The 26,817-nt window shown below is 39.0% G+C and overlaps 1 protein-coding gene across 1 annotated transcript in view; it reads left to right on the top strand.

Moving 5' to 3' along the window:
• Positions 1–736: 736 nt before the first annotated feature.
• The window catches only part of LOC139555911 (T-box transcription factor TBX18-like), a 28,273-nt gene continuing 2,192 nt past the window's right edge, over positions 737–26,817 (top strand). The window contains exons 1-7 of the mRNA XM_071369279.1: positions 737–1,841; positions 3,915–4,089; positions 4,832–4,933; positions 5,416–5,587; positions 6,636–6,803; positions 9,370–9,434; positions 18,397–18,488. Coding sequence (XP_071225380.1) covers positions 1,601–1,841; positions 3,915–4,089; positions 4,832–4,933; positions 5,416–5,587; positions 6,636–6,803; positions 9,370–9,434; positions 18,397–18,488 — 1,015 coding nt within the window. The 5' untranslated portion in view covers positions 737–1,600. The remainder of the gene's footprint in view (positions 1,842–3,914; positions 4,090–4,831; positions 4,934–5,415; positions 5,588–6,635; positions 6,804–9,369; positions 9,435–18,396; positions 18,489–26,817) is intronic.

The raw sequence follows: 26,817 nt of genomic DNA, 5'->3' as shown, positions 1-26,817 counted from the left end.
GTGTTTAGTGAGTCGGCCAGATCAGAGGCAGTAGGGATGACCAGGGATGTTCTCTGTTTAGTGAGTCCTCCAGATCAGAGGCAGTAGGGATGACCAGGGATGTTCTCTGTTTAGTGAGTCCTCCAGATCAGAGGCAGTAGGGATGTCAACGCCTAATATTGATAGGTGTTGAATTTGCAACTAGCTCTCACAGTCTCACATCAGAATGAGACGTTCAACCAAATTTCAAAGTGGTTTTAAAGTTAAGTTTAGGTATTAACTCGGAATGGTTAAGGTAAGGGTTAAGGTTTGGGTTAAGGCTTAAGGCTTAAAACAAAATTCTCAAAGACAACTTTCTATCGCTGGATTTGAACGTGCAACTTTTGGGATCAGATGCTTACGAGCATCCGCCATCCCGGTCCACAATGCCAAACTGAAACCTTCTTGAAGGTAACAGAGCTCACTGTTGCCCCTATTGACTGGTTTCCACGTCATCTCCCGACTTCCTCAGACATGGATGGACGTCAAATACTGACTTGTATCATGGGTGACCTGGCTGGAATTTGATCATTTTGCTGTCCTGCCTGAGCATTCAAAATGTAACTAGTACTTTTTTTGGTGTGAGGGAAAAGGTATGGGAGTAAAAAGTACATGTGTTCTTTAGGAATGTAGTGAAGTAAAAGTAAACGTTGTCAAAAATATAAATACCTCAAAAAACGACTCTAAGTATTACATCACAGTTTTTTGACTTCGTTACTTCATACCACTGTATATTACCTCAGCGACCTTGTACCCCAGCACATTGACTCGGTACCAGCTGCTAGTGGCAACATCATTTCGTTGAGTCTACCTTAACTCTGCAGTGTTAGGAAAGGGCTCATAAGTAAGCCTTTCATGGTAAAGTCTACACCTGTTGTATGTGACCAATTTTGATTTGGTTTCTCTCTAGAAGAGGGATATTAAGGTGTAATAATACTGTCCGGTGGTTATTGTGTCTGTCTGCCTCACGGGGGGCTCCCTTGCGGGGGGGGTGTAACGGACAAACATGCAGAGCATGTTGTGCGGTGGTGTGAGAATACGCGCTCTGCACCGGGGCCATGATTCATTCACGAGCCCCCTTCACCATTTAACACCGGACAGCTCGAGGAGGTGGGACTTCGGTGAGATCAGGGCTCAATTGGACGGGAGGCAGAATGATTGACAGCTGACAGCCCAGCCCTACAGCAGCCCTCAGACTATTTACACTTTCTAAAACTGGGGCCACTGCGGTCCGCATGCGCTCAGCTCACACACATCAGAAGGTCCATTTCACTTGCAGCTAACGTTTCATAGCTGCGTCCAGTTGGAGAGAGAGGGAGAGAGAGAGAAAGAGAGAGAGAGAGAGAGAGCGAGGAGAGAGAGAGAGAGAGAGACAGAGAGAGAGTGTATTTGGTCACTAGGACGGTATGTGCGGCGCCCCAAAGTCAGTCCTGAACGGGCCGTAGCTCAAGGAGAGAGAGGAGCGTCCGCTATTACGGTGGAGGCCCTTGGGGTGAACTTTTCACTTCATTTCACTTCTGTATAGAGTGACTTTTTCGTTCTTTCCTTTCCTGCGCCTCTGCCTGGTCGGACGGTTGGTGGAATGGCAGAGAAGCGACGCTCCCCGTGCACTCTGAGCGTCAAGGCGCACGCGTTCTCGGTGGAAGCTCTGATCGGGTCGGAGAAGAGACGGAAGCTCGGGGAGGACGACACTAGGGTGTGCTTTCTCGAGGAGGTCACGGAGGTGTTGGAGCTGCCCAGTAACGGAGGCGAGAGAGAGGAGAGGACGTGCAACCGCGCCAGCGACCGGGGCAGCGAGATAGAGTCCGTTAGTGACGGCTCGCGTAAGTAAAGACTGTTACCGTGGAGTGTTGACACCGAAGACGACTTAAAATACATTCACCACCACTCCCTAGAAAAACGCACACTGGACTGAACATTTAATAATGACATATTATGAGGCTACAACTATTCTAACAGGGACTCAGGTGAAACTGGTGTAGGCCTATCCTGTAACTGGCCCGATAAATCCAATCTAGTATTTCTTGTTGACCTGTTTTTATTGCTCGTTGTTGTTGTTGTTGTGGGTGGTGGATGTTTATTACTGCATAGCCTCAACAATAAGATAATGATTGTATGAACCGAATGATCAACATGAACTAAATTACCACTAGAATGAAATAAAAATAACCTGCAATAACCAAGTAGGCTATACAAATATCCTAATAATAATAACAGTAAACACAAATACTGTAATAAATGTAGTCTAAACTTGAACATAATTACAGACTATTTACAGAACCAAATGCACAGAGTAAGGGCCTAATATATTTATCTGGGTTCAGAAACACAGAGCATTTGAAACATGCATTAAAATGATTTAAACATTAACGAGGGGCTGATATGTTTGCCGCTCTATTGTAGAGATATGATATAATATCCGGTTATTGGTCGAGTAAATAGAACGGCTGTGCGCGTGACTAATCAGCGGCTTTACGAGTCTTGTTACAATCATAAACACGCCAATTAGCTATTACCGGCAGGAAGATGGCCTCGGATGAGGGCCGTTATATGAACGGGGTTTAGACTCGCGTTAAAATCACAGAAACACAACAAACTGTTCTATTGTAAATTAAAAAAAATATTTGATCAAAACTATTCCATATCAGCCTAGCTGTACCTGTCAGAAAATAGGGTTTTTCCTTCAGTGTGGTTAAGCCTGCGTGTTGCATTGTGCTGACTGTGATTCTATAGTCCTTATATATTACTTATTATTATTATTATTATTATATTACTGTATTCTACATTAATATAATATTTATTTATATTTAACCTTTATTTATCCAGGGCGTCCCATTGTCAGATCTCTTTCAACAGGCAGGGAGACGTGTCCATGACACTAACGGTATAATAGCCTATTCATAGAATTTAGTAAAATAAAATATAACTTCATTGTCAATCAAAGGATGGTTATTTGTCTTTGGCCTCAACGTGATAATAGATGATAACAGTAGAGATAATATGGTCCTAAAATAATATATGACCGTAGCGCTATAGTTTATTACATTTACGCCTGTCTGGTTGTGGGCTGACCAATACAGAACACATATTGTTATATTGTCTGCGGCCTGAACACCCATTTTGACAGCAACACAAATGGTCCAGTCTAGTCAGGTCTGGTCCAGTCCAGTCCAGTCTAGTCAGGTCTGGTCTAGTCAGGTCTGGTCTGGTCTAGTGCAGTCTAGTCTGGTCCAGTCTAGTATAGTCCAGTCCAGTCTAGTCTAGTCTAGTCAGGTCTGGTCCAGTCTAGTCAGGTCTGGTCCAGTCTAGTCCAGTCTGGTCTGGTCTAGTCAGGTCTGGTCCAGTCAGGTCCAGTCAGGTCCAGTCTAGTCCAGTCTGGTCCAGTCTGGTCCAGTCTAGTCCAGTCTAGTCTAGTCAGGTCTGGTCCAGTCTAGTCTAGTCCAGTCTGGTCCAGTCTAGTCCAGTCTAGTCTAGTCAGGTCTGGTCCAGTCTAGTCCAGTCTGGTCCAGTCTAGTCCAGTCTAGTCTAGTCAGGTCTGGTCCAGTCTGGTCAGGCCTTGTGACTCTAGTGGAGCGTAACAGACAAGAACAGACACGGCTCGTTTGGCGACGAACAGAGAGCCATGATTATTATAACTGATGGGACAATGACACACACACACACACACACACACACACACACACACACACACACACACACACACACACACACACACACACACACACACACACACACACACACACACACACACACACACACACACACACACACACACGACTATACTTTAGGCCTACTGCAGTCACTACTAGCCCGTACTAGGATACTAGCCTATACCAAACTACTACATTATAACAAGATTGTCTTGCTCGTGACTGACCCGGACTGTCTTTCCGTAGTGGAGAGCTGTGACGTGCTGTTGGAAAGCCCCCTCCCAGAGGCCCAAGCCCAGCGCGCCCCACCGGTAACAGTAACGGTTCCCGGAGAGGAGATGCGCGTGGACTTGCAGGGCTCCGACCTGTGGAAACGGTTTCACGAGATCGGTACAGAGATGATAATCACGAAGGCGGGCAGGTGAGAGAAACGACACGGTAACACAGAGGCTAAAGAAACAGTGAAGAAGAGGACAACAAGTCTTTGCCGTGAACTTTAAACAATGTGCAGATATTTTACATGAGCTTCCTGCTGTGACGGAAAAGGGTTATTATTTTTTATTTAAACATGTTTTAAATTAACCGGTCCTTCAATGTTGCAGTTATGACGCAAGGATTATTAAGTGTCTTAACAGAAATTTAAAGCAGATTTACCGTCTAATCAAAATGTGTTTGATTCAACCGGATTGATCAGAAACAAAACAAAATAGTTTAATAAAAAGGGAAATACTGAGAACAGAATTTCTATGAAAAGTTTACGCAAAATTACACAAAACCACCTTTGACTAAATATAATAATAATAATAACAATAATAATGTTTTATTATAATGTTATAAGGTACTATTGTAATGTTGTTTAAATACTAATTTAGCTGATTCTGTCGTAGCCTATAGGTCTACCTTTCATGCGTGATTTGTATTTTCTTATAGGCCTAGGCCGAGCATAATCACATGTTAGGCTAAAGTGATGATATTTATATCAATGTGTGAGAAATGTATATTTCATGTCACGAACAAAAATAAATCTGAACAATTGTAAAAACGACCAGCTGACTATGTTGCATCTCTTTACACAGCCAGGCAGCTAATCGAAATATTTAGTAAGCTACATATTTTATCTATTCAATGTGACTCTATTTGATGTCTCTCTCCTCCCGGTGCAGGCGGATGTTCCCCGCTATGCGCGTGAAGATTTCGGGTCTGGACCCCCACCAGCAGTACTACATTACCATGGACATTATCCCCGTGGACAACAAGCGATACAGGTTAGGAATATAACACAAAAATAACTATTATATAGGCCTAAACTATACAACTAATATTGGAATAACAATCCCGTAGACAACACATTATACGCTGCTACAGGTCAGGAATTAGCCGATGCAAAATCCCTTTCTGATAACCTATACTATTGCAGGTATTTCTGCTGACGTTTACATATAGATTAACTGTGCTAGGCTGGAGAGGCGTCTTGGTTTCTTTGATATTATAGCATAAAAACCTTGAGAGGTTTATTAAAGTTGTAATCGTTTGTGTCGGTGAACTGGGAACAAAGCGGAACAAATGGCGGTTGGGAACGGTCTGTCGGTCAGCGATGGTTGTGTCCTTGTGCGGTTTGGTAAAGAAACGCCTTTTGGACAGCAAACCTCACAGTCCTGACGGTCAAATAACAAATGCTCCAACAACATGAACACAAAACACAGCGTTGATGCTATTTCTCTCTTTCTCTGTGTTTGTGTGTGTGCAGGTACGTGTACCACAGCTCCAAGTGGATGGTCGCGGGAAATGCAGACTCCCCAGTGCCGCCGCGTGTATACATCCACCCGGACTCTCCGGCTTCCGGTGAAACGTGGATGCGTCAGGTGATCAGCTTCGACAAACTCAAACTGACCAATAACGAACTGGATGACCAGGGACATGTAAGTTACCTATTTATTATATATTTTTTATATATGCAACACGTAACATTATGATGACTGTATTATTACTTGGACTAAATCTACACCATTTGGTGGATGGAATGATGTATATATTGACTGACTGATGGATTTATGAGCTACTGGTAAATATTGATCAGAATGCTATTTGTATGAAGTGACTTTAAACTGGAGAAACTTGAGGAAAGGGGATTTCAAAATAATTAATCTGAAATTGTGCTTGAAGTTTAATATTTTAAAAACCCTGTTTACTTTTTGATATACAGTAGATTTTGAGTTTGATAAAAGGACAGAAATTGTAAATATTCTGAATGAAAGGATCGTGTTTATTGAGGTCATGTCTTGATTGTTATCAGAGGAAATATTTCACATTTTCTCCAGAAGTTTAGTTTAGTTCATTGGAGTATTTTAAAAATCATTGTCAACAGTGAGCTGTAAACAGACGGAAACCGCCAGGCTGGACTAAACTGTGATTGGCCGTTCAAGAGGAACTGTTTGTGTGTTTCTGTGTGTGTGTGTGTTTCTGTGTGTGTGTGTGTTTCTGTGTGTGTGTGTGTGTGTTTCTGTGTGTGTACGTGCATGCCTACGTGAGTGTGTATGTGCAAGTATGCGTATGTGTTTTATGATGTGAGAGAATAGCAGGCAATTCCATTCATGTGTAATTGTGTAGTTCTTCTGCGGTATAAAAATGCCCTAACCATGCTGTGTGTGTGTTGTGTGTGTGTTTGTGTGTGTTGTGTGTGTGCCGTGTGTGTGCTGTGTGTGTGTGTGTATTGTGTGTGTGTTGTGTGTGTGCTGTGTGTGTGTGTGTTTGTGTGTGTGTGTGCTGTGTGTGTGTGTGTGTGTGTGTGTGTGTGTGTGTGTGGTGTGTGTGTGTGTTGTGTGTGTGTGTGTGTGTGTGTGTGTGTGTGGGTGCATGTGTTTGTGTGTGTGTGTTGTGTGTGTGCTCTGTGTGTGTGTGTTGTGTGTGTGTTGTGTGTGTGTTGTGTGTGTGGTGTGTGTGTGTGTGCATGTGTTTGTGTGTGTTCAGATCATCCTCCACTCCATGCATAAGTACCAGCCGCGAGTGCATGTGATTCATAAGGAGCGTGGCGAGGAGCTGTCTCATGTTAGAGCCGTTCCCCAGGGAGACGGCACCAGAACAATCAGCTTCCCAGAGACCACCTTCACCACTGTCACCGCATACCAGAACCAACAGGTAACCTTCACACAACATTCACACAGCCATACCAGAACCAACAGGTAACCTTTATACAACATTCACACAGCCATACCAGAACCAACAGGTAACTTTTACACAACATTCACACAGCCATACCAGAACCAACAGGTAACCTTCACACAACATTCACACAGCCATACCAGAACCAACAGGTAACCTTTATACAACATTCACACAGCCATACCAGAACCAATAGGTAACCTTTACACAACATTCACACAGCCATACCAGAACCAACAGGTAACCTTTACACAACATTCACACAGCCATACCAGAACCAACAGGTAACCTTCACACAACATTCACACAGCCATACCAGAACCAACAGGTAACCTTTACACAACATTCACACAGCCATACCAGAACCAATAGGTAACCTTTACACAACATTCACACAGCCATACCAGAACCAACAGGTAACCTTTACACAACATTCACACAGCCATACCAGAACCAACAGGTAACCTTTACACAACATTCACACAGCCATACCGGAACCAATAGGTAACCTTTACACAACATTCACACAGCCATACCAGAACCAACAGGTAACCTTTACACAACATTCTACACAACCATACCAGAACCAACAGGTAACCTTCACACAACATTCACACAGCCATACCAGAACCAATAGGTAACCTTTACACAACATTCACACAACCATACCAGAACCAACAGGTAACCTTTACACAACATTCACACAGCCATACCAGAACCAACAGGTAACCTTCACACAACATTCACACAGCCATACCAGAACCAACAGGTAACCTTTACACAACATTCTACACAACTATACCAGAACCAATAGGTAACCTTTACACAACATTCACACAACCTCTAAAGTCTAAACAACCATACCTTAAAGGTCCAATGCAGCCATTTTTATCTCAATATCAAATCATTTCTGGGTAATATGGTACCATACTGTGATTGTTTTAAATTAAATTGGTCAAAATAAACGAAATAGCATCCTAGAAAAGAGCAATTTCCTCAAGCATGAATTGGTGGGACTGTGTGGGAGTGGTTTAAGTGGGGAGGGGAAACGTAACATCTGCTGTTATTGGCAGAGAGGTTTGGAACTGTCTTTCTTATTGGTCTAATATCTGCAGTCAAACACATGATGTTTCCCAATGCAGTCAAACACATGATGTTTCCTAATGTAGTCAAACACATGATGTTTCCTAATGCAGTCAAACACATGATGTTTCCTAATGCAGTCAAACACATGTTTCCTAATGCAGTCAAACACATGATGTTTCCTAATGCAGTCAAACACATGATGTTTCCTAATGCAGTCAAACACATGATGTTTCCTAATGCAGTCAAACACATGATGTTTCCTAATGCAGTCAAACACATGATGTTTCCTAATGCAGTCAAACACATGATGTTTCCTAATGCAGTCAAACACATGATGTTTCCTAATGCAGTCAAACACATGATGTTTCCTAATGCAGTCAAACACATGATGTTTCCTAATGCAGTCAAACACATGAGGTCTCTACTTATCTACACATTTTGCCATGAATGTTGTTCTGGAGGCAGCTCTGCAAAGCGGTCACTAGCTGCCACAGCCACAAAGTCATACAATCTGATTTTAAAACTATCCCTAACCTGTAATGTAATATAATGTAATGTAATGCCTAATCCTTAAATGAAGCCTAAAAAGCCTCCATACACAATTTAATAAAACCATCAAGCTCTAAAGCTTATTTCCTTATATTCAGGACAATGACACACACACACACACACACACACACATACACACACACACACACACACACACACACACACACACACACACACACACACACACACACACACACACACACACACACACACACACACACACACACACACACAAGCGCTCGCGCACGCGCACAAACTCGCGCATGCACGCACACACACACACACACACACACACACACACACACACACACACACACACACACACACACACACACACACACACACACGCAACTTTATGGCTAATCACTGTTATTGTTGATGTGAAATTGTAATAATGTTCATGTTTACAAACAGGAGATGGATGTACAGATCATTCCCAGACCAATCCTTCTCTACTATAATGTTTACAAACAGGAGATGGACGTACAGATCATTCCCAGACCAATCCTTCTCTACTATAATGTTTACAAACAGGAGATGGATGTACAGATCATTCCCAGACCAATCCTTCTCTACTATAATGTTTACAAACAGGAGATGGATGTACAGATCATTCCCAGACCAATCCTTCTCTACTATAATGTTTACAAACAGGAGATGGATGTACAGATCATTCCCAGACCAATCCTTCTCTACTATAATGTTTACAAACAGGAGATGGACGTACAGATCATTCCCAGACCCATCCTTCTCTACTATAATGTTTACAAACAGGAGATGGACGTACAGATCATTCCCAGACCAATCCTTTTTGTAACTGATGTTTGAGGGAATCTGACAATATGCTAATATGGTTGTGTTGCTTGTGTTATTGTTGTTGATGGTCTGATGTTGTTGTTGTCTTCAGATCACCAGGTTGAAGATTGACAGGAACCCTTTTGCTAAAGGCTTCAGAGACTCCGGCAGAAACCGGTGAGTTCCTCTACACATTACTGGATAGTTACAGAGACAGAGCCTGGGTTGTGTGTATATAGAGTATCAGTACCAGTACCAGTATCAGTACCAGTACCAGTACCAGTACCAGTATCAGTACCAGTACCAGTACCAGTATCAGTACCAGTACCAGTACCAGTACCAGTATCAGTACCAGTACCAGTACCAGTATCAGTACCAGTATCAGTACCAGTACCAGTATCAGTACCAGTATCAGTACCAGTACCAGTACCAGTACCAGTACCAGTACCAGTATCAGTATCAGTACCAGTACCAGTACCAGTATCAGTACCAGTACCAGTACCAGTACCAGTACCAGTACCAGTACCAGTATCAGTACCAGTACCAGTATCAGTACCAGTACCAGTACCAGTACCAGTATCAGTACCAGTACCAGTACCAGTATCAGTACCAGTATCAGTACCAGTACCAGTACCAGTATCAGTACCAGTACCAGTACCAGTACCAGTACCAGTATCAGTACCAGTATCAGTATCAGTACCAGTACCAGTACCAGTACCAGTATCAGTACCAGTATCAGTACCTAACAATTCCACACTACTACCTTACACACACACCTTACACTTGTGTGTGTGTGTAAGGTAGTAGTGTGGAATTGTTAGGTTAGATTACTGTTGGTTATTACTGCATTGTCGGAACTAGAAGCACAAGCATTTCGCTACACTCGCATTAACATCTGCTAACCATGTGTATGTGACTAATAAAATTTGATTTGATTTGATTTGATTTGATACCAGTACCAGTATCAGTACCAGTACCAGTACCAGTACCAGTACCAGTACCAGTACCAGTCAAACGTTTGGACCCATCATTCCAGGGTTGTTCTTCTTTCTTTCTTATTACTGTTTTTTACATTGTAAACAAATCAGAATATATTTTATATTTGAGAGTCTTCAAAGTAGCCACCCTTTGCCTTGAGGACAGCTTTGCACACTCTTGGCATTCTCTCAACCAGCTTGATGAGGTAGTCACCTGGAATGAATTTCAATTAACAGGTGTGCCTTGTTAAAAGTTAATTTGTGGAATTTATTTCCTTCTTAATGTGTTTGAGCCAATCAGTTGTGTTGTGACAAGGTAGGGGTGGTATACAGAAGATAGCCCTATTTGGTAAAAGACCAAGTCCATATTATGGCAAGAACAGCTCAAATAAGCAAAGAGAAACGACAGTCCATCATTACTTTAAGACATGAAGGTCAGTCAATACAGAACATTTCAAGAACTTTGAAAGTTTCTTCAAATGCAGTCGCAAGAAACATCAAGCGCTATGATGTAAATGTCTCTCATGAGGACCGCCACAGGAAAGGAAGACCCAGAGTTACCTCTGATGCAGAGGATAAGTTAATTTGAGTTACCAGCCTCAGAAATTGCAGCCCAAACAAAATGCTTCACAGAGTTCAAGTAACAGACACATCTCAACTACAACTGTTTAGAGGAGACTGTGTCTTCATGGCCGAATTGCTGCAAAGAAACCACTACTAAAAGACACCAATAAGAAGAAGAGACTTGCTTGGGGCAAGAAATACGAGCAATGGACATTAGAGCATTAGAAATCTGTCCTTTGGTCTGATGAATCCAAATTTGAGATATTTGGTTCCAACCGCCGTGTCTTTTTGACCACACATGGTCTCCGCATGTGTGGTTCCCACTGTGAAGCATGGAGGTGGTGGTGTGATGGTGCTTTGCTGGTGACACTGTCAGTGATTTATTTAGAATTCAAGGTACACTTAACCAGCATGGCTACCACAGCATTCTGCAGCGACACGCCATCCCATCTGGTTCGCGCTTAGTGGGACTATCATTTGTTTTTCAACAGGACAATGACCCAACACACCTCCAGGCTGTGTAAGGGCTATTTGATCAAGAAGGAGAGTGATGGAGTGCTGCATCAGATGACCTGGCCTCCACAATCATCTGACCTCAACCCAATTGAGATGGTTTGCAATAAGTTGGACTGCAGAGTGAAGAAAAAGCAGCCAACAAGTGTTCAGCATATGTGGGAACTCCTTCAAGAGGGTTGGAAAAGCATTCAAGGTGAAGCTGGTTGAGAGAATGTCAATAGTGTACAAAGCTTTCATCAAGGAAAAGGGTGGCTACTTTGAAGAATCTCAACTATAAAATATATTTAGGTTTGTTTAACACTTTTTGGGTTTCTACATGATTCATTATGTGTTATTTCATAGTTTTGATGTCTTCACTATTATTCTACAATGTAGAAAATAGTAAAAATATAGCAAAACCCTTGAATGAGTATGGTCCAAACTTTTGAATGGTAATGTATATATACAGTGCGGTCCATAATTATTGACGCCCTTGATAAAGATGAGCAAAATAAGCGTATAAAATAAATAACACAAATATTGAGCTGTGTTGTATGACCCAAAAAATTGTGAAATTATATCATTTTATACTAAAACAAATGCTCAGAGAAAGAGACAAAGTAATAAAAAAAATCCTAAAAAAAGGTATGGGTTAAAATGATTGACACGACTGTTTTCGTTCAATACCTTTCAATACCTTTCAATACCTTTCAATACCTCACCTTGCGAGGATATCGGCACTGAGCCTTTTTATAAAATGTTTTATGAGTTGGAGAACACCTTGGGAGGGATCTTAGACCATTCCTCCATATAGCCTCCTTCCAGATCCTTGATATCCTTTGTCTGTGCTTATGGACTGACCTTTTCAATTCAAACCACAGGTTTTCAATGGGTTTCAAGTCCGGAGACTCTGCAAAATGTTGATTTTATTGGCCAATTAACAATTTCCTTATGGATGTTGATGTGTGCTTGGGGTTATTGTCTTGCAGGAAGATCCACTTGCGTCCAAGTTTCAGCCTCCTGGCAGAGGAAACCTGGTTTTTGGTTAAAATCTCCTGTTACTGGGTAAAGTTCTTGGAGTCGTTGACCTTAACAAGGGCCCCGGGACCAGTGGAATAGCCGCATAACATCACAGGTCCACATTTTACAGTAGGTATTGGGTTATTTTCTGCTCATGCCTTCTCATTTCGATGCCAAACCCACCACTGGTGTGCGTGGCCAAAGAGCTCTATTTTCCTGTCATCTGACCAAAGCACCGGGTCCAATCCAAGTGCCAACGTCGTTGAGCAAACTACAGGCGTTTACATTGGTTGGATGACATGAAAATAGAGTTATTTTGCCACGCACACCAGTCGTGGGTTTGGCATCGCAAAGTGAATGCATGAGCAGAAAAGAACCCCATACCCACTGTAGGATATGGTGGTAGATATTTCATGTAATATAAAAAATATTTCCAAACATGCATTCTGTTCGCAACAAGGCATTAAAGTAATACTGCAAAAAAAAATGTGGCAAAGCAATTAGTAACTTTTTGTCCTGAATACAAGGTGTTATGTTTTTGTTATCGTTTTGCTTCCACTGGTCCAGGTGCCCTTCTTAATTTAAACGGCACCAAGATCTTTAACAGGAGATTTTAAACAAAAACCTGGTTTTCTCTAACAGTAGGCTTTCATTGTACTTTCTATCAGGTTTTAGACGTTCAGAGACGTTCAGAGACGTTCAGAGACGTTCAGAGACGTTCAGAGAGAGAGACGTTTTTTAAATCCATAATAATAATTGCCCCCCCCCCGCTCCCAACAAAATCATATTTAAACCATTATATTTATAACATCATAATTTAACATCACATTCCCATAAAGATACAGGAATATTAATACCAAAAACATTAGCAGCATTAAAACAACAACTGTTCTGAGGAAAATATGTTTACATAAAAACACATCTAACATATCAAAACATATTTCATATTAAACATATTTTAATTTTTAGGAATATTTCATTTGAAATGAGTGTCAAAAAAATAGGAAAACCACTTAGTTTGTCAAGATACTGTATATATACCACGGTTAATGGCTGTTCTAAAGCACGACGCAACCGTCATGGGATGCCACCTTTCCAGCAAATCAGTTCGTCAAATTTCTGCCCTTCTAGACCGGCCTCAGTCAACTGTAAGCGCTGTTTTTGTGAAGTGGAAACGTCTAGGAGCAACAACGGCTTATACGCGAAGTGGTAGGCCACACAAGCTCACAGAACGGGACCGCCGAGTGCTGAAGCACGTAGCACGTACAAATGATCTGTCCTCGGTTGCAACACTCACTACCGAGTTCCAAACTGCCTCTGGAAACAACATCAGCACAATAACTGTTTGTTGGGAGCTTCATGAAATGGGTTTCTGTGGCCGAGAAGCCGCACACAAGCCTAAGATCACCATTCGCAATGCCAAGCATCGGCTGGAGTGGTGTAAAGCTCACCGCCATTGGACTCTGGAGCAGTGGAAACGCGTTCTCTAGAGAGAGGAATCACGCTTCACCATCTGGGAGTCCAACGGACAAATCTGGTTTTGGCGGATGCCAAGAGCACCCTGCCTGAAGTTTGGTGGAGGAGGAATCATGGTCTGGGGCTGTTTTTCATGGTTCAGGCCCCTTAGTTCCAGGAAAATCTTAACGCTACAGTTTACAATTACATTCTAGATGATTCTATGCTTCCAAATCTGTTGCAAAAGTTTGGGGAAGACCCTTTCCTCTTTCATCATGACAATGCCCCAGTGTACAAAGCGAGGACCATACAGAAATGTTTTTTCAAGATCGGTGTGGAAGAACTTGCCTGGTCTGCACAGAGCCCTGACCTCAACCCCATCGAACACATTTGGGATGAATTGGAACACCAACTGCAAGCCAGCATCAGTGCCCGACCTCACTAATGCTCTTGTGGCTGAATGGAAGCAAGTCCCCGCAGCAATGTTCCAACATCTAGTGGAAAGCCTTCCCAGAAGAGTGGAGGCTGTTATAGCAGCAATGTTCCAACATCTAGTGGAAAGCCTTCCCAGAAGAGTGGAGGCTGTTATAGCAGCAATGTCCCAACATCTAGTGGAAAGCCTTCCCAGAAGAGTGGAGGCTGTTATAGCAGCAAAGGAGGGACCAACTCCATATTAATGCCAATGATTTTGGAATGAGATTATCGACAAGCAGATGTCTACATACTTTTGGTCATGTAGTGTGTGTGTGTGTGTGTGTGTGTGTGTGTGTGTGTGTGTGTGTGTGTGTGTGTGTGTGTGTGTGTGTGTGTGTGTGTGTGTGTGTGTGTGTGTGTGTGTGTGTGTGTGTGTGTGTGTGTGTGTGTGTGTGTGTGTGTGTGTAATAATATAACCGTGTTTTTGTGTGTGTATAATATATAATGAACTAAAATATAAACGCAACATGTAAAGTGTTGGTCTCATGTTTCATGAGCTGAAATAAAAGATACCAGAAATGTTCCATACACAAAAAAAGCTTATTTCTCTCAAAGCATCACATTTTGTGCACAGATGTTACATCCCTGTTAGAGAGCATTTCTCATTTGCCAAGATAATCCACCCACCTGACAGATAATCCCCCCACTTGACAGATAATCCACCCACTTGACAGATAATCCACCAACGTGACAGATAATCCACCCACTTGACAGATAATCCCCCCACTTGACAGATAATCCACCCACCTGACAGATAATCCACCCACCTGACAGATAATCCACCCACTTGACAGATAATCCCCCCACTTGACAGATAATCCCCCCACTTGACAGATAATCCACCCACTTGACAGATAATCCATCCACTTGACAGATAATCCCCCCACTTGACAGCTAATCCACCCACCTGACAGAAAAATCCACCCACTTGACAGATAATCCACCCACCTGACAGATAATCCACCCACCTGACAGATAATCCCCCCACTTGACAGATAATCCCCCCACTTGACAGATAATCCCCCCACTTGACAGATAATCCACCCACCTGACAGAAAAATCCACCCACTTGACAGATAATCCACCCACCTGACAGATAATCCACCCACCTGACAGATAATCCCCCCACTTGACAGAATCCCCCCACCTGACAGATAATCCCCCCACTTGACAGATAATCCACCCACCTGACAGATAATCCACCCACCTGACAGATAATCCCCCCACTTGACAGATAATCCCCCCACTTGATAGATAATTCCCCCACCTGACAGATAATCCATCCACTTGACAGATAATCCACCCACCTGACAGATAATCCACCCACTTGACAGATAATCCACCCACCTGACAGATAATCCATCACCTGACAGATAATCCACCATTTGACAGATAATCCACCCACCTGACAGGTGTGGCATATTATATACAGTATATAACTGTGTATATAATATACAGTATAACTGTGTGTATAATATACAGTATATAACTGTGTATATAATATACAGTATAACTGTGTGTATAATATACAGTATATGAATATGTGTATAATATACAGTATAATTGATTGTATAATATACAGTATATGACTGTGTGTTTAATATACAGTATAATTTATTGTATAATATACAGTATATGACTGTGTGTATAATATACAGTATAATTTATTGTATAATATACAGTATATGACTGTGTGTTTAATATACAGTGTAACCTTGTGTATAATATACAGTATATAACTGTGTGTATAATGTACAGTATAACTGTGTGTTTAATATACAGTATAACTGTGTTTATAATATACAGTATATAACTGTATGTATAATTTACAGTATGACTGTGTGTATAATATACAGTATAACTTATTGTATAATATACAGTATATGACTGTGTGTATAATATACAGTATGTAACTGTGTGTATAATATACAGCATAACTGTATGTATAATTTACAGTATGTAACTGTGTGTATAATATACAGCATAACTGTGTGTATAATATACACTATATAACTGTGTGTATAATATACACTATATAACTGTGTGTATAATATACAGTATATGACTGTGTGTTTAATATACAGTATAACTGTGTGTTTAATATACAGTATAACTGTGTGTTTAATATACAGTATAACTGTGTATATAATATACAGTATAACTGTGTGTATAATATACAGTATATGAATGTGTGTATAATATACAGTATAATTGATTGTATAATATACAGTATATGAATGTGTGTATAATATACAGTATAATTGATTGTATAATATACAGTATATGACTGTGTGTATAATATACAGTATAATTTATTGTATAATATACAGTATATGACTGTGTGTTTAATATACAGTGTAACTGTGTGTATAATATACAGTATATAACTGGGTGTATAATGTACAGCATAACTGTGTTTATAATATACAGTATAACTTATTGTATAATATACAGTATATGAATGTGTGTATAATATACAGTATAATTGATTGTATAATATACAGTATATGACTGTGTGTTTAATATACAGTATAATTTATTGTATAATATACAGTATATGAATGTGTGTATAATATACAGTATAATTTATTGTATAATATACAGTATATGACTGTGTGTATAATATACAGTATAATTTATTGTATAATATACAGTATATGACTGTGTGTTTAATATACAGTGTAACTGTGTGTATAATATACAGTATATAACTGTGTGTTTAATATACAGTATAACTGTGTTTATAATATACAGTATATAACTGTATGTATAATTTACAGTATGACTGTGTGTATAATATACAGTATAACTTATTGTATAATATACAGCATAACTGTGTGTTTAATATACAGCATAACTGTATGTATAATTTACAGTATGTAACTGTGTGTATAATATACAGCATAACTGTGTGTATAATATACACTATATAACTGTGTGTATAATATACACTATGTAACTGTGTGTATAATATACAGCATAACTGTATGTATAATTTACAGTATGTAACTGTGTGTATAATATAGAGCATAACTGTGTGTATAATATACACTAACTGTGTGTATAATATACAGTATGTAACTGTGTGTATAATATACACTATATAACTGTGTGTATAATATACAGTATATGACTGTGTGTTTAATATACAGTATAACTGTGTGTATAATATACACTATATAACACTATATAACACTATATAACTGTGTGTATAATATACAGCATAACTGTATGTATAATTTACAGTATGTAACTGTGTGTATAATATACAGCATAACTGTGTGTATAATATACAGCATAACTGTATGTATAATTTACAGTATGTAACTGTGTGTATAATATACAGTATGTAACTGTGTGTATAATATACAGCATAACTGTATGTATAATATACAGTATGTAACTGTGTGTATAATATACAGCATAACTGTGTGTATAATATACACTATATAACTGTGTGTATAATATACACTATGTAACTGTGTGTATAATATACAGCATAACTGTATGTATAATTTACAGTATGTAACTGTGTGTATAATATAGAGCATAACTGTGTGTATAATATACACTAACTGTGTGTATAATATACAGTATGTAACTGTGTGTATAATATACACTATATAACTGTGTGTATAATATACAGTATATGACTGTGTGTTTAATATACAGTATAACTGTGTGTATAATATACACTATATAACACTATATAACACTATATAACACTATATAACTGTGTGTATAATATACAGCATAACTGTATGTATAATTTACAGTATGTAACTGTGTGTATAATATACAGCATAACTGTGTGTATAATATACACTATATAACTGTGTGTATAATATACACTATATAACTGTGTGTATAATATACAGTATATGACTGTGTGTTTAATATACAGTATAACTGTGTGTTTAATATACAGTATAACTGTGTGTTTAATATACAGTATAACTGTGTGTTTAATATACAGTATAACTGTGTGTTTAATATACAGTATAACTGTGTGTTTAATATACAGTATAACTGTGTGTTTAATATACAGTATAACTGTGTGTTTAATATACAGTATATAACACTATATAACTATATAACTGTGTGTTTAATATACAGTATATAACACTATATAACTATATAACTGTGTGTTCCAGGATGGGTCTGGAGGCTCTAGTAGAATCCTACGCTTTCTGGCGTCCGTCTCTAAGATCCCTGACATTTGAAGACATCTCTGGAATTAAGCACGGTAAGACATCATTTCTGAAAGCCTCTATTGAAACAACAATCCTCCAACCTAACTTTAAAAAAAATGTATTAACAACTTACCTATGTACTGGTCTGACTGTTGTACTGGTCTTAATGTTGTACTGGTCTTACTGTTGTACTGGTCTTAATGTTGTACTGGTCTTAATGTTGTCTTACTGTTGTACTGGTCTGACTGTTGTACTGGTCTTAATGTTGTACTGGTCTGACTGTTGTACTGGTCTTAATGTTGTACTGGTCTTACTGTTGTACTGGTCTTCCTGTTGTACTGGTCGTACTGTTGTACTGGTCTTACTGTTGTCTTACTGTTGTACTGGTCTGACTGTTGTCTTACTGTTGTACTGGTCTTACTGTTGTACTGGTCTTACTGTTGTACTGGTCTTACTGTTGTACTGGTCTCATTGTTGTACTGGTCTTCCTGTTGTACTGGTCTTACTGTTGTACTGGTCATACTGTTGTACTGGTCTTACTGTTGTCTTAATGTTGTACTGGTCTGACTGTTGTCTGACTGTTGTACTGGTCTGACTGTTGTCTTACTGCTGTACTGGTCTTACTGTTGTACTGGTCTTACTGTTGTACTGGTCTTACTGTTGTACTGGTCTTACTGTTGTACTGGTCTTACTGACTGTGATATGTGGTTTTAGTTGTACTGACTGTGACTGTGATGTGTGGTTTTAGTTGTACTGACTGTGATATGTGGTTTTAGTTGTACTGACTGTGATATGTGGTTTTAGTTGAACTGACTGTGACTGTTATATGTGGTTTTAGTTGTACTGACTGTGACTGTGATATGTGGTTTTAGTTGAACTGACTGTGATATGTGGTTTTAGTTGTACTGACTGTGACTGTGATATGTGGTTTTAGTTGAACTGACTGTGATATGTGGTTTTAGTTGTACTGACTGTGAATGTGATATGTGGTTTTAGTTGAACTGACTGTGATATGTGGTTTTAGTTGAACTGACTGTGATATGTGGTTTTAGTTGTAATGACTGTGAATGTGATATGTGGTCTTAGTTGAAATGACTGTGATATGTGGTTTTAGTTGTACTGACTGTGACTGTGATATGTGGTTTTAGTTGTACTTACTGTGACTGTGATATGTGGTCTTAGTTGTCCTGACTGTGACTGTGATATATGGTTTTAGTTGTAATGACTGTGACTGTGATATGTGGTTTTAGTTGAACTGACTGTGATATGTGGTTTTAGTTGAACTGACTGTGACTGTGATATGTGGTTTTAGTTGAACTGACTGTGATATGTGGTTTTAGTTGTAATGACTGTGAATGTGATATGTGGTCTTAGTTGAAATGACTGTGATATGTGGTTTTAGTTGTACTGACTGTGACTGTGATATGTGGTTTTAGTTGTACTGACTGTGACTGTGATATGTGGTCTTAGTTGTCCTGACTGTGACTGTGATATATGGTTTTAGTTGTAATGACTGTGACTGTGATATGTGGTTTTAGTTGAACTGACTGTGATATGTGGTTTTAGTTGAACTGACTGCGACTGTGATATGTGGTTTTAGTTGAACTGACTGTGACTGTGATATGTGGTTTTAGTTGAACTGACTGTGACTGTGATATGTGGTTTTAGTTGAACTGACTGTGATATGTGGTTTTAAGTGAAATGACTGTGACTGTGGTATGTGGTTTTAGTTGTACTGACTGTGACTGTGATATGTGGTTTTAGTTGTACTGACTGTGACTGTGATATGTGGATTTAGTTGTACTGACTGTGACTGTGATATGTGGTTTTAGTTGTACTGACTGTGATATGTGATTTTAGTTGTACTGACTGTGACTGTGATATGTGGTTTTAGTTGAACTGACTGTGACTGTGATATGTGGTTTTAGTTGAACTGACTGTGACTGTGATATGTGGTTTTAGTTGTACTGACTGTGATATGTGGTTTTAGTTGTACTGACTGTGACTGTGATATGTGTTTTTTTGTACTGACTGTGACTGTGATATGTGGTTTTAGTTTTACTGACTGTGACTGTGATATGTGGTTTTAGTTGTAACGACTGTGACTGTGATATGTGGTTTTAGTTGTACTGACCTTTGACTGTGATATGTGGTTTTAGTTGTATTGACTGTGACTGTGATATGTGGTTTTAGTTGTACTGACTGTGATATGTGGTTTTAGTTGTACTGACTGTGACTGTGATATGTGGTTTTAGTTGTACTGACTGTGACTGTGATATGTGGTTTTAGTTGTAATGACTGTGACTGTGTGGTTTTAGTTGTACTGACTGTGACTGTGATATGTGGTCTTAGTTGAACTGACTGTGACTGTGATATGTGGTTTTAGTTTAACTGACTGTGATATGTGGTTTTAGTTGAACTGACTGTGACTGTGATATGTGGTTTTAGTTGAACTGACTGTGATATGTGGTTTTAGTTGAACTGACTGTGATATGTGGTTTTAGTTGAACTGACTGTGATATGTGGTTTTAGTTGAACTGACTGTGATATGTGGTTTTAGTTGTAATGACTGTGAATGTGATATGTGGTTTAAGTTGTACTGACTGTGACTGTGATATGTGGTCTTAGTTGAAATGACTGTGATATGTGGTTTTAGTTGTACTGACTGTGACTGTGATATGTGGTTTTAGTTGTACTGACTGTGACTGTGATATGTGGTCTTAGTTGTCCTGACTGTGACTGTGATATGTGGTTTTAGTTGTAATGACTGTGACTGTGATATGTGGTTTTAGTTGAACTGACTGTGATATGTGGTTTTAGTTGAACTGACTGTGACTGTGATATGTGGTTTTAGTTGAACTGACTGTGATATGTGGTTTTAGTTGAACTGACTGTGATATGTGGTTTTAGTTGTACTGACTGTGAATGTGATATGTGGTTTTAGTTGAACTGACTGTGATATGTGGTTTTAGTTCAACTGACTGTGATATGTGGTTTTAGTTGTAATGACTGTGAATGTGATATGTGGTTTAAGTTGTACTGACTGTGACTGTGATATGTGGTCTTAGTTGAAATGACTGTGATATGTGGTTTTAGTTGTACTGACTGTGACTGTGATATATGGTTTTAGTTGAACTGACTGTGACTGTGGTATGTGGTTTTAGTTGTACTGACTGTGACTGTGATATGTGGTTTTAGTTGTACTGATTGTGACTGTGATATGTGGTTTTAGTTGAACTGACTGTGATATGTGATTTTAGTTGAACTGACTGTGACTGTGATATGTGGTTTTAGTTGAACTGACTGTGACTGTGATATGTGGTTTTAGTTGAACTGACTGTGACTGTGATATGTGGTTTTAGTTGAACTGACTGTGACTGTGATATGTGGTTTTAGTTGAACTGACTGTGACTGTGATATGTGGTTTTAGTTGAACTGACTGTGATATTTGGTTTTAGTTGAACTGACTGTGATATGTGGTTTTAGTTGAACTGACTGTGATATGTGGTTTTAGTTGTAATGACTGTGACTGTGATATGTGGTTTTAGGTGAACTGACTGTGACTGTGATATGTGGTTTTAGTTGTACTGACTGTGACTGTGATATGTGGTCTTAGTTGAACTGACTGTGACTGTGATATGTGGTTTTAGTTGTACTGACTGTGATATGTGGTTTTAGTTGAACTGACTGTGACTGTGATATGTGGTTTTAGTTGTACTGACTGTGACTGTGATATGTGGTTTTAGTTGTACTGGCTGTGACTGTGATATGTGGTTTTAGTTGTAATGACTGTGACTGTGATATGTGGTTTTAGTTGTACTGACTGTGACTGTGATATGTGGTTTTAGTTGTATTGACTGTGACTGTGATATGTGGTTTTAGTTGTACTGACTGTGATATGTGGTTTTAGTTGTACTGACTGTGATATGTGGTTTTAGTTGTAATGACTGTGACTGTGTGGTTTTAGTTGTACTGACTGTGACTGTGATATGGGGTCTTAGTTGAACTGACTGTGACTGTGATATGTGGTTTTAGTTGAACTGACTGTGATATGTGGTTTTAGTTGAACTGACTGTGATATGTGGTTTTAGTTGAACTGACTGTGATATGTGGTTTTAGTTGAACTGACTGTGATATGTGGTTTTAGTTGTAATGACTGTGAATGTGATATGTGGTTTAAGTTGTACTGACTGTGACTGTGATATGTGGTCTTAGTTGAAATGACTGTGATATGTGGTTTTAGTTGTACTGACTGTGACTGTGATATGTGGTTTTAGTTGTACTGACTGTGACTGTGATATGTGGTCTTAGTTGTCCTGACTGTGACTGTGATATGTGGTTTTAGTTGTAATGACTGTGACTGTGATATGTGGTTTTAGTTGAACTGACTGTGATATGTGGTTTTAGTTGAACTGACTGTGACTGTGATATGTGGTTTTAGTTGAACTGACTGTGATATGTGGTTTTAGTTGAACTGACTGTGATATGTGGTTTTAGTTGTACTGACTGTGAATGTGATATGTGGTTTTAGTTGAACTGACTGTGATATGTGGTTTTAGTTCAACTGACTGTGATATGTGGTTTTAGTTGTAATGACTGTGAATGTGATATGTGGTTTAAGTTGTACTGACTGTGACTGTGATATGTGGTCTTAGTTGAAATGACTGTGATATGTGGTTTTAGTTGTACTGACTGTGACTGTGATATGTGGTTTTAGTTGTACTGACTGTGACTGTGATATGTGGTCTTAGTTGTCCTGACTGTGACTGTGATATGTGGTTTTAGTTGTAATGACTGTGACTGTGATATGTGGTTTTAGTTGAACTGACTGTGATATGTGGTTTTAGTTGAACTGACTGTGACTGTGATATGTGGTTTTAGTTGAACTGACTGTGATATGTGGTTTTAGTTGAACTGACTGTGATATGTGGTTTTAGTTTACTGACTGTGAATGTGATATGTGGTTTTAGTTGAACTGACTGTGATATGTGGTTTTAGTTCAACTGACTGTGATATGTGGTTTTAGTTGTACTGAATGTGACTGTGATATATGGTTTTAGTTGAACTGACTGTGACTGTGGTATGTGGTTTTAGTTGTACTGACTGTGACTGTGATATGTGGTTTTAGTTGTACTGACTGTGACTGTGATATGTGGTTTTAGTTGTAATGACTGTGACTGTGTGGTTTTAGTTGTACTGACTGTGACTGTGATATGTGGTCTTAGTTGAACTGACTGTGACTGTGATATGTGGTTTTAGTTTAACTGACTGTGATATGTGGTTTTAGTTGAACTGACTGTGACTGTGATATGTGGTTTTAGTTGAACTGACTGTGATATGTGGTTTTAGTTGAACTGACTGTGATATGTGGTTTTAGTTGAACTGACTGTGATATGTGGTTTTAGTTGAACTGACTGTGATATGTGGTTTTAGTTGTAATGACTGTGAATGTGATATGTGGTTTAAGTTGTACTGACTGTGACTGTGATATGTGGTCTTAGTTGAAATGACTGTGATATGTGGTTTTAGTTGTACTGACTGTGACTGTGATATGTGGTTTTAGTTGTACTGACTGTGACTGTGATATGTGGTCTTAGTTGTCCTGACTGTGACTGTGATATGTGGTTTTAGTTGTAATGACTGTGACTGTGATATGTGGTTTTAGTTGAACTGACTGTGATATGTGGTTTTAGTTGAACTGACTGTGACTGTGATATGTGGTTTTAGTTGAACTGACTGTGATATGTGGTTTTAGTTGAACTGACTGTGATATGTGGTTTTAGTTGTACTGACTGTGAATGTGATATGTGGTTTTAGTTGAACTGACTGTGATATGTGGTTTTAGTTCAACTGACTGTGATATGTGGTTTTAGTTGTAATGACTGTGAATGTGATATGTGGTTTAAGTTGTACTGACTGTGACTGTGATATGTGGTCTTAGTTGAAATGACTGTGATATGTGGTTTTAGTTGTACTGACTGTGACTGTGATATATGGTTTTAGTTGAACTGACTGTGACTGTGGTATGTGGTTTTAGTTGTACTGACTGTGACTGTGATATGTGGTTTTAGTTGTACTGATTGTGACTGTGATATGTGGTTTTAGTTGAACTGACTGTGATATGTGATTTTAGTTGAACTGACTGTGACTGTGATATGTGGTTTTAGTTGAACTGACTGTGACTGTGATATGTGGTTTTAGTTGAACTGACTGTGACTGTGATATGTGGTTTTAGTTGAACTGACTGTGACTGTGATATGTGGTTTTAGTTGAACTGACTGTGACTGTGATATGTGGTTTTAGTTGAACTGACTGTGATATTTGGTTTTAGTTGAACTGACTGTGATATGTGGTTTTAGTTGAACTGACTGTGATATGTGGTTTTAGTTGTAATGACTGTGACTGTGATATGTGGTTTTAGGTGAACTGACTGTGACTGTGATATGTGGTTTTAGTTGTACTGACTGTGACTGTGATATGTGGTCTTAGTTGAACTGACTGTGACTGTGATATGTGGTTTTAGTTGTACTGACTGTGATATGTGGTTTTAGTTGCACTGACTGTGACTGTGATATGTGGTTTTAGTTGTACTGACTGTGACTGTGATATGTGGTTTTAGTTGTACTGGCTGTGACTGTGATATGTGGTTTTAGTTGTAATGACTGTGACTGTGATATGTGGTTTTAGTTGTACTGACTGTGACTGTGATATGTGGTTTTAGTTGTATTGACTGTGACTGTGATATGTGGTTTTAGTTGTACTGACTGTGATATGTGGTTTTAGTTGTACTGACTGTGATATGTGGTTTTAGTTGTAATGGCTGTGACTGTGTGGTTTTAGTTGTACTGACTGTGACTGTGATATGTGGTCTTAGTTGAACTGACTGTGACTGTGATATGTGGTTTTAGTTGAACTGACTGTGATATGTGGTTTTAGTTGAACTGACTGTGATATGTGGTTTTAGTTGAACTGACTGTGATATGTGGTTTTAGTTGAACTGACTGTGATATGTGGTTTTAGTTGTAATGACTGTGAATGTGATATGTGGTTTAAGTTGTACTGACTGTGACTGTGATATGTGGTCTTAGTTGAAATGACTGTGATATGTGGTTTTAGTTGTACTGACTGTGACTGTGATATGTGGTTTTAGTTGTACTGACTGTGACTGTGATATGTGGTCTTAGTTGTCCTGACTGTGACTGTGATATGTGGTTTTAGTTGTAATGACTGTGACTGTGATATGTGGTTTTAGTTGAACTGACTGTGATATGTGGTTTTAGTTGAACTGACTGTGACTGTGATATGTGGTTTTAGTTGAACTGACTGTGATATGTGGTTTTAGTTGAACTGACTGTGATATGTGGTTTTAGTTGTACTGACTGTGAATGTGATATGTGGTTTTAGTTGAACTGACTGTGATATGTGGTTTTAGTTCAACTGACTGTGATATGTGGTTTTAGTTGTAATGACTGTGAATGTGATATGTGGTTTAAGTTGTACTGACTGTGACTGTGATATGTGGTCTTAGTTGAAATGACTGTGATATGTGGTTTTAGTTGTACTGACTGTGACTGTGATATGTGGTTTTAGTTGTACTGACTGTGACTGTGATATGTGGTCTTAGTTGTCCTGACTGTGACTGTGATATGTGGTTTTAGTTGTAATGACTGTGACTGTGATATGTGGTTTTAGTTGAACTGACTGTGATATGTGGTTTTAGTTGAACTGACTGTGACTGTGATATGTGGTTTTAGTTGAACTGACTGTGATATGTGGTTTTAGTTGAACTGACTGTGATATGTGGTTTTAGTTGTACTGACTGTGAATGTGATATGTGGTTTTAGTTGAACTGACTGTGATATGTGGTTTTAGTTCAACTGACTGTGATATGTGGTTTTAGTTGTACTGAATGTGACTGTGATATATGGTTTTAGTTGAACTGACTGTGACTGTGGTATGTGGTTTTAGTTGTACTGACTGTGACTGTGATATGTGGTTTTAGTTGTACTGATTGTGACTGTGATATGTGGTTTTAGTTGAACTGACTGTGATATGTGGTTTTAGTTGTACTGATTGTGACTGTGATATGTGGTTTTAGTTGAACTGACTGTGATATGTGATTTTAGTTGTAATGACTGTGACTGTGATATATGGTTTTAGTTGAACTGACTGTGACTGTGGTATGTGGTTTTAGTTGTACTGACTGTGACTGTGATATGTGGTTTTAGTTGTACTGACTGTGACTGTGATATGTGGTTTTAGTTGAACTGACTGTGACTGTGATATGTGGTTTTAGTTGAACTGACTGTGACTGTGATATGTGGTTTTAGTTGAACTGACTGTGATATTTGGTTTTAGTTGAACTGACTGTGATATGTGGTT

This window comes from Salvelinus alpinus, chromosome 27 (genome assembly GCF_045679555.1).
Source record: "Salvelinus alpinus chromosome 27, SLU_Salpinus.1, whole genome shotgun sequence".
Lineage (NCBI taxonomy): Eukaryota > Metazoa > Chordata > Actinopteri > Salmoniformes > Salmonidae > Salvelinus > Salvelinus alpinus.
This window is presented reverse-complemented; position numbering and strand designations above follow the sequence as displayed.